Source organism: Taurulus bubalis, assembly GCF_910589615.1.
Source record: "Taurulus bubalis genome assembly, chromosome: 11".
Lineage (NCBI taxonomy): Eukaryota > Metazoa > Chordata > Actinopteri > Perciformes > Cottidae > Taurulus > Taurulus bubalis.
This window is the reverse complement of record NC_136599.1, coordinates 9,778,802-9,791,014: the sequence shown is the minus strand read 5'-3', so window position 1 is coordinate 9,791,014 and position 12,213 is coordinate 9,778,802. Positions and strand designations below refer to the sequence as shown.

The 12,213-nt window shown below is 37.9% G+C and overlaps 1 protein-coding gene across 1 annotated transcript; it reads right to left on the bottom strand.

Annotated features, from left to right (window-relative positions):
- Positions 1 to 2,302: 2,302 nt before the first annotated feature.
- pfdn4 (prefoldin subunit 4) lies at positions 2,303 to 7,108 on the bottom strand. The gene is made up of 4 exons (XM_079225661.1): positions 7,068 to 7,108; positions 6,035 to 6,142; positions 5,049 to 5,189; positions 2,303 to 2,905 (listed from the first exon to the last, which is right to left on the bottom strand). The coding sequence occupies exons 1-4, from the start codon at positions 7,095 to 7,097 to the stop codon at positions 2,774 to 2,776; spliced, it is 411 nt and encodes a 136-aa protein (XP_079081787.1). The 5' UTR covers positions 7,098 to 7,108; the 3' UTR covers positions 2,303 to 2,773.
- Between the last annotated feature and the right edge of the window lie 5,105 nt (positions 7,109 to 12,213).

The window sequence follows — 12,213 nt, the reverse complement described above, 5'->3', positions numbered from 1 at the left end:
GTGTCTGCCATAACTTTAAGCTCTCCATTTCATTTTTTTTTCCTCCAGATATTTTATTAGCACATGCAGGCCACACTTGGAGGCACAATTTAATGAGGTTTGTGCATTCTTTGTTATTTGTGGGAGCCACCAACCATCCTGCATATACAGAGAATATTCCGAAGAAATTAGGCAAAAATATTCAGATGGAAAAAGGAGGGGGAAAAAAAAAAAGGGTATTTGTGCCTTATTATGATTCATGTTTTGGATTTGCAGAAACAGTAATTACATTAATAAAATACAATTTTGATGTGGAATTTATTTGAATCTTCCAAGATTGACTGTCATTTCTGTATGAGATCTTGTTTATGAAATAAGTGCCATGATATTGAAACACACTTCAAGTTCAAACCTAAAGCTTAATTAATGAGCCAGAATACTTGAATTATGTATATTGTTACCTTGTTTCTTTTCCAGCATTTGTGTTGCATACCTGTTCACGGCAATACACACATACATGTCTAATTATACCTATGAAATAAACATTATAATTATTGATTTTATTTCCATTTCAAAGTGCTATGCTAGCTTTGTGTTTGGTCTTTGAATCTGTGTTGAGTTGCCAGGGTTTTTACATATTTTTAGTAAAATGCCGAAACAGTGACAACCCATTTGTTTATTAATCTCACCAGCAACATCCTCATTATCCATTGCCATGTTGCGTTATTGATTTACTTGTGTAAATGAAGACTAATTCCCTGATATGCATGTAGTGCATATGATTGTCAAGAATCACACGCCCTGATCATTTCATGTTCAATGTGTGCACAGGAAATGGTTTCCTTGCCTTTGTGTCAATGGGTCATCATTAAAAGATGCCTTTGATCTGCCAGCTCCTCTTACTCATCAGCTGATCGAAGCTTTGGGAGGATGTGTGAAGATGTTTTTAACTAGGTGAACAATCAGTCACAATAACAATTGAGTGGGAAAATCCTCAGGAAGAGCGTGCATTTGTACTTATTTCCTTTTTTGCTACTATACTTCAACTCCACTACATTTGGGAGGGAAATGTTCTCCCGTTTACATCGACGGCTAAAGTTTGCTTTTATCCCCAGGTTCATAATTTATGTAAAAACACAAAATAAGCTTATAAATGACATTTCATCATTAAAAAGGTGAAGCCAATTATTCCCAACAGTTTGGCTTGTGACCCCTTTGCGTGTCTTTTGGGCCCCTTGTCATGTTTGTTGTTTGTTTTGGTCGATGAGGCGTTAGCAGCTCCAGCAAAGAGATCTTTTAGATTATTAAAATTAAATCACAAAGGCCCTTAGGTGTCCACACATTCAATATTTCACAAAAGGCAAAGATTAGCAAAAATAAATCTCTATAGATTTGTGGCAGACGGCTTTTGTTTTTATTTCCTAACCCATTAATCATACTTGACCACTCAGATTTATCTTTGACTGCTGAGGGGCTCGACTCCCAGATTGGGATCAACAGAACTAAACTACCCGACTGTGAGTAAAGCAGTTACAACCAGAACCACGTCGATGGACCAGCATCAATCTAATCATATAATAGTGTAAAATATGCGAGTAGAGCGAGTTTTCTGCAGAACTACTTAAAACATTTTGTTGATGACATTTTTACTTGGGTAGAATTTTAAATTCAGAACCTTTACTTGCAAGGGTTGTTTTTATTATGGTATTGGTACTTTTAGTATGTAAAGGAGCAAATTACTTCTGCAACCACTAGCAAAATAATTTGAGTATAGATTAAAGGTGTCATGTCTACTCTGAGCAGATCTCAACAAATGCGTAGATATCATTTTGAAATTAATCAACACTTACTGCTGCCACTCGAGAAAGAACCATAAACACAAGACTTCATCTCACCCGTTAGACAAGACAAGACAAACTCTACAGGGGGAAAAGGTTTTTCATATTTCTTTCACCTTAATGACTATCTTCTAATGCATCTCTATTTCAGACAGTTCAGTGGATTTCATGCTCGGCTTTAACTTCTTCATTTCAGACAGACAGTCTGTGCTAAATTATGTTGAAACAAACACAGATTAAGAAGAAATACTTCAAACCTTGAAAAAAATGTGGATGCACGTTCGCTCCATTTTCTTAATTTCTAATTGAGGATTTATTGGTTTGGAATTTTTCATGTTTAGTAGTTTGTAAAAGACAACAACCATGTAGATCAGCAACATCAGGTACTTATTTAATCAAATTGATTTCATGTGGAAACACCACTATATATATATATATATATATATATATATATATATATATATATATTTTTTTTTTTTCACAATAAGTTAAGTTAATAGTTAATAAGTATTTCAGCCCTCAGTGCAGAGACAATTTCTTTCTTCCTTTAGGGTCAAACAAAGTGAGTTCACAAATGAAACAAGCTAAGAATGTTAAACGTGTCACATGTTAAAATAGTACACAGCTGTTTTGTTTCTCATTTTTTACTTTAGTTTGAACCACAGAGTAAAAGAAAACATGATCATTAATTAAGGGACAAAATACAATACGTTAGAATTGATTGATGCATTTATTTAATCTTCAAATCTTTTCTGTTCTCATCCTTGTGAATTAAGTTTGCCGGAGCTAAAACGAAGAATCATACGTTGGTGGAAACAAAAGCCAGGAGTTACAAATCTACGCCGTTCATGCCGAGTCCTACTTGATGTTTCGTTGGGTAAACGCTTTGTGGAACTGATACGAGAGCTGCATGAAAAAGTCTGTGTTGGGGCAGCTGTCAAAGTCCATTTCACAGCTCAGCTTTCATCTGCCTCCAGGTTAATGTTGTTACCGAACTTGGCATAGAGCTGGACCTTCAGATCACCCAATACTTGCAGTATCGCTGACACTCGTCCCTCAAGGCCTTTGACCTCTTGCTCCAGTGTTTCCTGATTACAGAACATAAACTCCCATTACAAGACAACCGCCACAATTTCCCCACACGAGGCAAGCAACAATGGACATTTCCATAAATTGGTTTAAATAAATGATTAGATGGCTTAATAAAAACACATTCTGAAGACAGAAGAAAATGTGACGAGGAAAGAAACAACGTAAAATGATTATGTACATAAATGAGAACTAAATCTGCTACTCTCAACCACTGGGCCACATAAATCAACTGGAATTACCCCCTCATGGTATTATGCCTCCGCCAACCATTCAAGTTGCAGTTAACAGTCCAAAATGTCATCACTTCATCATTTTAGCCTCTTAAGATATTTGTGTGTAATTGTTGTGATTAAAATATGAATTCTTGAGTTCTGATCAAACACGAGTTTTGTGATGTCACAGTGACCTTTGACCATCTAATTTTAATCAGTTCATCATCAAGTCCAAGTGGATGTTTGTGGCAAATTTGAAGAAATCGGCTCATTGTGTTTCTGAGATGTCACATTCCCAAGAATGGCCTCTGGCCACAGTTGTTTTTAAATAAAAACATCAAATTAAAATGCAGAATTTTAATGACCAGTAATGTTTGAATATCACCATGACACATCATCAGGTAATGTGATTTGAACTGTTAGATAGCCAACGTTCCCTCAGATGCTCCACCTCAGAAACTAAATTAATCCTTTTAATTTTACCCCAACAAAAAAAAGACTGATGGTGGACACGATACTGCAAAGCAAAAGCTACAACGCGTGTGGTGAGGAAATAAGACGAGATGGCAGTTATGAAGCACTGATACAGCCACGGTCTGCTCCCAAGGAGAACCAAGCGGCTTTGAACGGTTTCTCACCGTCGCTGCTTATATACTAAAAGGAATAGTTCTACATTTTGTGAATTATGTTATTTGCTTGACTTGCTTGTCATCTAAGTGAATGCAATTTTTTATTTTTTTTTTAAATCGGTTGCATTTGTAATATAGTGCAAGCAAGTATTGACCTAAATATTAATATTCATTTCAGCTACAAGTTGTTAAAAATAAATCTATTACTTGTTTGGCGATTGTGTCAAAGGTTTACATTCAACACATTGTGGCGTTGCTTCCTGTGGGAGTCTGTGCCAAATAGCAATTTTCAAACTGCATCACAAATAACAGTCAGATTTAACAAAGTATTCTGACAGATTTACAGAGTAATCTTTGTGTATTTGCGATTTATCGCAGCTCAGCATTAAGCATAAATGAATAGGCATTGAGCTGTATCCGACGAGGAACTAAAAGTAATCATCAATCACGCTTCTACTACATTTGTCAAACCATACGCAGAGTTAGAGAGCTTAAATAGGTTTTGTGCACACTTTAACTATTTTATTTGGGGCCACCATGACAGCTCTCTATAAAAGCAGAGGAAGGAAAGCGCAGCAAAAATAGATTATTATGGGGCATGAATGTGCACATGAAGTATGTGAAAACATGAATACTTTGTAATAACACTTGGTGAGTTATGTTCACTCAGCAGGACATGATTTTTGGGTTGTTTTACAAACCAAATGTTTCTAATCAGCAGCTACTAATGAGATCTAAAAAGGTATAATAGGGAAATTATAGATGCCTTCAGAAGTGTCACAAAATCAAATTTTTGTGACGATTATTTTGTGCAAAATAAGACCCGTAATATAAAGCTTGTAGTCTGGCTCTATATTCAATTCAACTGTTATGAAAAGAGCGTTCTATATAGTATAATTCAGTACAGATTGGATATATTAGTTGAAGAAAAAGGCCACTAAAATACTTGCCACAGAACAATGCTTCATTGTCCTTTGCTGGAATGGGTCATGATGTAAATTTGCGCAATTACATAAAAGATGATCATGATAATACATAGACAAAGTTCCCTGGCCGGGACAGAAAACTGTTTAAAGTAGGATGTAAGTTAACATGTTTTAATGAGAAAAATAAAAAAATACGAGTGAACTAATCATAGAGCTGATGTATTTACAGTCATACTCAGTCTATTTGCTCAATCAAATAACTTTTTATATCAATCACCATTATAAAACTTCACAGTCCATTACCTTGATGAGGGTCTTTTACTGATGATTACAAGTCTGACGAGTATAAAAAAAAGACATTACGAAGCTTACCTTTGCAGCCTCCAGCAGCTCTTGTGTTTCTTCCTGGGTGTGACTGACAAATACATCGCCAATTTGATATGGGATCAATAGAGAGTCGTCGTCTAACATCATGAGGTCATCGCTGGCATCCTGTAAGTTCTGAAGAGATTTCTGAAGGGAGACAACAGCAGATCGTTACAGTCTCAATTATGGCTGTGCACAAATTAGTATCAGTAATTTAGCAGCTACACTACCCGAGTACACACGTAAGTTTCAGTGGAATTAGTATTGATTCAACTTCACAGCGGTTTTTAAAGACTGTACTTTAGGCTTCGATGAGCTGAACCATGTTAAACTTAAGAGGTGTAGCCTAGGTAGGTGTGAGGGTAGACTAGTTATTAGAAACACTTCTCAGTGAACCACATTCAAATTAACAGGACCAAAAACTACAGCCTCCAAAGTGACAATTGAGCTCATTAACAAGCTCCTTAAAAAAGGGAGTTAAAGCAGTATTTTCCTAAAAAACAATGTTTAGACTCAGACAAAAATATTCCCTCTCAATCATCAGTGTGTGTATCTGCAGAGACCCTGCCCTATCGGCCTGTACTTTATTTTTATTTTGCCGTGTTCGGGACATTTATGGGCATCAGCCTTTGGGCACTGGGTGTGTAGTCCCTATTTAAGCGCAAGCATCCAAGATAAATTACAAAAATGGCAGACAAAGCAAAATGCCTAGCGGACAAAGTTTGTTTCAAAACAAGAGTGAAGCTGGGGGTGGCTTTCACTAATGCTGCCATATGAGATGCAGCAGGTTGTACACTGGGCTCTGTGTTGTTCAGCTGGGGGGAGGAGGGGCCAACTTTCAATGTTGTGTTTACAAAACAGTTGGTGGCAATTAGTGCATAGTATGCCTTTAAAATATATTGTGTTCCAGCTATCTTGGAAAGACTGTTACAATAGATTAACTAATTTCTAAATATGAATGTTGTAAATATATATGACCACATGAAGCTTACCTTCTTTGCTTCTATTTCATTTTTCAGCTCCGTCATCCGACTTGTGTTCCTGGCAAATTTATTGATCTTCTGCTGGTCTGCAAATGTGACGTTCACATCTTCAACGGCCTGCAGACATGAGGATAGAAGTTAAAGTTGTGGTAAAAGTCAGTGAAGGAAAGTTACTCAGTAGCTAATTACAAGTACTAAATAACTGTACTTCTATGGCACTACAATTCAGGGGGAAATACTGTACTTCTCTTACTCCACTACATTATGTATATGAGAACACTACATAAATTATACCAGCAGTGTATACAGTAGTTAAAATGAGCCTGAGCTTCACGCAGCGGCAACATTTAAAGTGACGTACACATAAATGCATCAATAAATTAAAGTCTAAAAAAAAAAAAAAAGTTGCATTATTCTCAAGTGGGCCTCTCTGCATAATGAGTACCTACTTACCTACCTACTTACTTTTGAGACTTGAGTATATTTTGACCCTAATACTAACCGTTATATATGTATAAGTAAATCAAAAACTTGAATGCAGGACTTTTATTTGTGAGAGAATAAGTTGTAGCTACACTGTGGTATTGGTACTACGGTATTTAAAAGTACTTCTCCCACCGGTAACGAACACCAGCCAAACCGCTAGCTTCGCTAGCATTCATATGAACGTATAGGTTAGCTTGCTAGCTAGCTATAGACGACAGCTTGATTGGGGTGGCCAGTCACCGTCCCCAAATATCACAGCCGGCGGTTAGCTGCTCATGGCCACTACCTTTGTGCTGTTAAATTGTCTTGCTGCTGCATAAACACTTCACAAATCTAGCTCGTGCGTTAGCCATCAAGCTAACACTTAGCGGCTGCTCACGACAATCGTTGACATGAGCTGCACGAGGGTGTGGCCGTGGTTCAGAGACATCACTTTCACCCGCCGTTGAGGCTTTCCTCCCCGAAAACACATCTACTGTCTTATATGAACTGTCAGAGGAGACCGAAAGAGTGTGTCTTGGAGACTCAATGCAATTTATCTTTATTTAATACTTACTACAGGTCCCTTCATGGTGGCTGCCATCATGGCTTCCTCGAGTGCACAGAAACAGTGTTTCTAAACCGAGCAATATGACTACACCGCCACCTAGCGGGGCGGCGACCCAAGAGCACGGCGGTGAAGATGGCAGTAAAGTGCTTGATTTGGTCAGTTTCTACTTGTTTTTCCCATTTAACAGCATGTGTTGGTTTCCCCTCGATCGCACATGTGCTTTTATAATAAAACATAAATAGTTAGGCTAATATGATGTGGCTAGAACATGGTCCTTCATTTACATCCATCCTAACACAAGGCACTTAATCAATTCCACCATAAGGGCCAAATTCAGCCTGTTTGGTATGTAATGATGACTAATCAACATCAAGAAATGTGATTACAATATGTCAAACGAGTTATTTTATCAACCGGAACTGCTGCTTTGTAATATGTCTACAGCAAACAGTACTACACCCAAGCTCAAATATTTACTGAATACACTTGCAAAGCTGGAGCACTGTAAGGCTACATGTAATCCAATGTCGACGAGCTGCAGAGGAGGAGTGAAGTGTACCATATCAAATGTTGTTGCAACCGGGCAGTATCATGAGAAATCTATTGTTTTGACTAAATGTTTATCGGCTGCTTTTTGTTGTGTCGTACCACTGGAACATGACTACTGAAACTAGTAGGCTGCCATGCGTTGGTACATCATGAGGAGTTTGCTTGAGGTCTCTCAGCTGCTGGCCTTGAATGAAGTCAAAAGTGCACAATCCGAACAGGGGAATCCAACTCCCACCTCAATGTGCAGGCCATAGGCTACAATTGAGACATTGTGTTCGTGGATTCCAAGCCTTGTCATAATACATTCAATAAATGAGCTACTGCATATTTGAAGTTCTTTTTAATCATTTTATTTTGCAGTTGTTTGTTGTAAAACCACTCAGACACGTTTGGTTGATTTGCATAAAGAGGCTTTTGTCAACATGATCAAAGTATATTTATTCTCAAAAGTAGCAAACAAAGCAAATGATGAGAATAAAAAAAGAAGGAAGAAATCAGTTCATGGACTAAAGTCAGTTTGTCTTTGATCCCTGAACTCCTCTCTGACAGGCTTGTTTGTGTCAATGTATTGGAAGGCCCTCGAAGACATTTAAACATCACTACGTGAAGGGCTTTAAAGACAGATGATTTCATTACAGAGCTCTTTGTGCTTCTTGATTAACTCTGATAATAAAGCAGATAGCTGTTGTATGCAAATCAAAAAGCTCTTTCTCAAATAAAATCAAAGAAATACTTTATACATAAATAAATACTGCTCATGATGACCGAAATGACAAAAATGCTTAACGTTTTCCCTACAAAAATAACCAGACTAAAGCGCAAACATTTTTATTTTTGTTTTGGCAGGGTGGAAGTGTGCCAGGTCAATATCCTTGAGACACATCCTGTTACTTCTCGTTTGTCAACAAAAATGTGCCGCGTTACAATAGTGTGCTTGATTAGACTGTAACTACATCGTCATCATGTTGAGGTATAATCAAAGAAGTCACAGTGAGATTACCATAAACTTATATTCGAGAGCACCACCACTCTGTTTGGCATTTTACTGGAGGAAATCAATTGATTACTTAAAAACAGTCCCACCCATTTTTTTAAGCACACAAGCTGTGTATATAAGCTGTTGGTAGCAGCTTGTATAGACATTTGAATAGGAACAGCAAGTATCTCTCTGACAGAGTGGCAGACTCTTTCCATATTATTCTTTTCTGAAGGAGGATTTCACTTTCTTGACTTTCAGAGGTGTAACAAGGTAGGATGTTTGAGTGATACTGATGTTAAGAAGATGCCAAACTACTGTGTGAACAGATGTACACATTCTTTAACTACTTTAAAGACATTTGTCATTATTTCCTGTGTATTTTTGCTAGTTTATGCAACATAACAAAACTACATTTCTGTTTCTTTCCATTTTTGTTTCAGTTGAGTCTCTGTTAAAAGCCTCTGTCTGCAGGTCTCCACTGGGAAAATCATGGGAAACGAGCACTCCAAGAGCAAAGAGCTGCTCAGCAGGGTAACACTCTATTAAAAGCTGTAATGTTATACCTGTAGTATAAATAATGTTGCTGCCTTTAAATCAGTGGTAAGATTCACATGGTTTTTCAAAATGGTTCATGGGTTCATTTACAGTCAAAACCACTGTTTCTGTTGAAATGTAACCCATTGTACATAATGTCTTATGAACTGTGGGGCTAACACAGAACAATATTTCTTTACTATATTTCATAGAATGGGGGACTTCCTGAGAAGCATAGAAATGGATCAGCGAACGGCCTCTCTGCAAACGTCTCATCCAATGGTGTGGAGATCGCTGGTGAGTGCATGAGATGTTTTTAATCTTTCCTCGTTAACATAACGAATTGACAAAGTAAAACATGATAATGATTTAACTGTGAATTAGTGGAAACATGGATACAGTGTCACTGTTTTTTTTTCTCTGGGAAGATGAGAATATTTGTTTTTGATAATCTTTATTCTGTTATCTGTTTCATTGTGTTTTGCTCTGTGGGAAAATACAGGACATGGGCAGATCTTTCATGTGTGTCTTGGATTAGTCTTTTGGACTTTTATAAGGCTACGTCAACACAGTGACTCACAGCTAGACTCTGTCTTGGGACTTCCAATGTAAACTATAGGCGTAGTCTCAGACATTGACAAGGAGCCACTATTTGAACTGTCATGGTGTGGTTTGTGTCTTTGTGACAATGGTGCTGTAGGATTCCCACTGGGACCTGACTTTGTCCAAGAGCTAATGTTGACGCTGGAGATAATGATAATGTCACTTAGCCCATGTTTACTTCTCAGAGCACTGCACAAGCAGCTACCATGCATGAGTTTGATGTTGCATGCAAAGAGCTTAACATTGAAATCAACATTGATATGTAATAGTGGTGAGAGCTGTGAGTTTCTTCGGTAAAGCAGATGTACACACACAAGTAAATATTAGATGAGACAAATTATTGACAGAAAAAATATATATGACAGAAATCCAAACTTAGCCCCAGTTAGAACATTTTGACATGGTAAAGAACAAGTACATATCTTGATCTAGAAATGAAAGAAGAAAAAAAGATTAACGAGCAATTATTCATTGTGTTGTGCTAGTTTGTGAGTCAGTCAGTTTGGTAATTCCAGATTCTAAAATGTAACTTATATTTTGAAATGTGGTGCCATGTGCCAACCATTTTATTCACATTTATATAATGGATTCTTTCTTTCTTTTTTTGCAGTTAACAGTGATACCACAGTCCAGCAAAATAGCGAGCCCCCCTCTTCAAACCTTGCCACCGAATCGAATGATTTTGTGATTGTCGAATCAGGCTGCAAATCTGCTGACGCTCCAGTTATGTCTGTAATCATTGAACCCATCATCCAGAAGGAAGAGTTCAAGGAAAGTAATGAAGATCAAACAGACGTTAGTCTTCCTGCCACCGATACACAGACGGTGAGTGCACTCTCCATGTTTGTTTTCAAGGTGATTCTTGTCATTGTCAAATTTGTCTTTGAACATTTTCTTCTTTATTATTTAGTCCTTTCCAAAACAATCGGTATATTTTTTAGCCAAATTTGAATGTTATTGTTATAGATAGTTGGGTAGGGAAATCAGCCGTTATTGAGTATAATGAGGCTACATAGTTGGTTTTGGTCTTTTTATTGGAGTTGTTCACACATTGAATAATGCATATCTTCAGTCATATCTTTTAAAGTGTTCAAATCTATAGAACAATCTGCATGTTGAATTGCCTCAATCAGATTGAGCTAGTCAAGTAAGCCAGTTTCAGGCGTACATAAAGCATTCCAAAAACAAATTGAAAAAAAGATAATAATAATTAAATAATAATTAAATAAATAATTTATGCAATCACAAAACAATTCCTTTACTAAGATAATTGTTCTGCTGTCTCAGTCGCAATGTGATCAAGCACATGGTTCTCATATGTGTCCTAGATTAAACAAATAACTGTATTTGATCTAAACACAAATGTTGATTTTCATGATGAAGGAGTCAACATCAAGTGGAGAGGAAGCTGCCACCGTGATCATCGCTGTGCACCGAGAGAACGTTAAATGTCCACATCGAAAAGCTGAAATATCAACACAAACAAACAGAAAAATTGCAGATATTTCAACCCAAACTAGTCAGGATGCTGATGATGATGACACAACCACGGATATCGAGGGCCCGGTTGAAGAAGTAGTCGGCATGGAGGCCGCAGCAACTGAAGAAGATCCTCTGAACGAGTCGTACTGTGTCATTATTGAGGAGTTTGTTGAGGAAACTGCAAACGAGGAGCCCGTAGACAACCAGACAACTGGGATCACCAATGAAGACCTGGTCATGGAAAGCATTGTGTATAAGAATATAGTGTTCAGAGCGGAACGGGTGAAATTTTCTGACATCAAAACCTATTATCCGGAAGAAGAGAGCGTGAATGGGCGTGATGAACCTGAGCCAGACATTGCTGCAGAGCCAAATTCTAACCAAAAAGAATCCATTATAGAAGATGAAATAGTTGCAGAGGAAAACAATATTGAAGAAACTTTGCCATTCGAGGTCTTGTACAGCCTTCCTAAAGTGGTGGCAGACTGTGTGAAGCTGGTTTTTGCGGCTGTACCTCAAGCCACTGGCTTTGCTGTTGTAAACATGGCAGTGCCAATTGCAGAAGAAGTAACTGCTGAAGACAATGGTGAAGGAGCTAGAGACATGTCAGTCAATGTAACAGAACTAAGTCCTGTATTTGTCAAAAACAATGCTGAGTTGATGCTGGAGGCAGCAATCGATGCTCTCTCTAAAGAACTCGAACCAACTAACCTTACTCCTCAGGAGGCTGCAGTGGATAATGGCTTCCACCTGGAAGAAGAGATGATCACTACAACAACGTATGTGGCCCATTCTGGAGAACAAGAAGCAAGCATTGTTATTCCAGAGCAGCTTGTTGAGACGGCCACTGACGAGACGAATGATGACGCTATTGAGGCTTCCTCAAATAAAATGAAAGCAGTGCTAGAGAGTGTTGAGGAAGATACCACAAACGTAGGTGAGGAACCTGCAGATGTGCCACCGATGGACGCCCCCGACGAGCCAGAGCCATGCGTTTCCATCCAA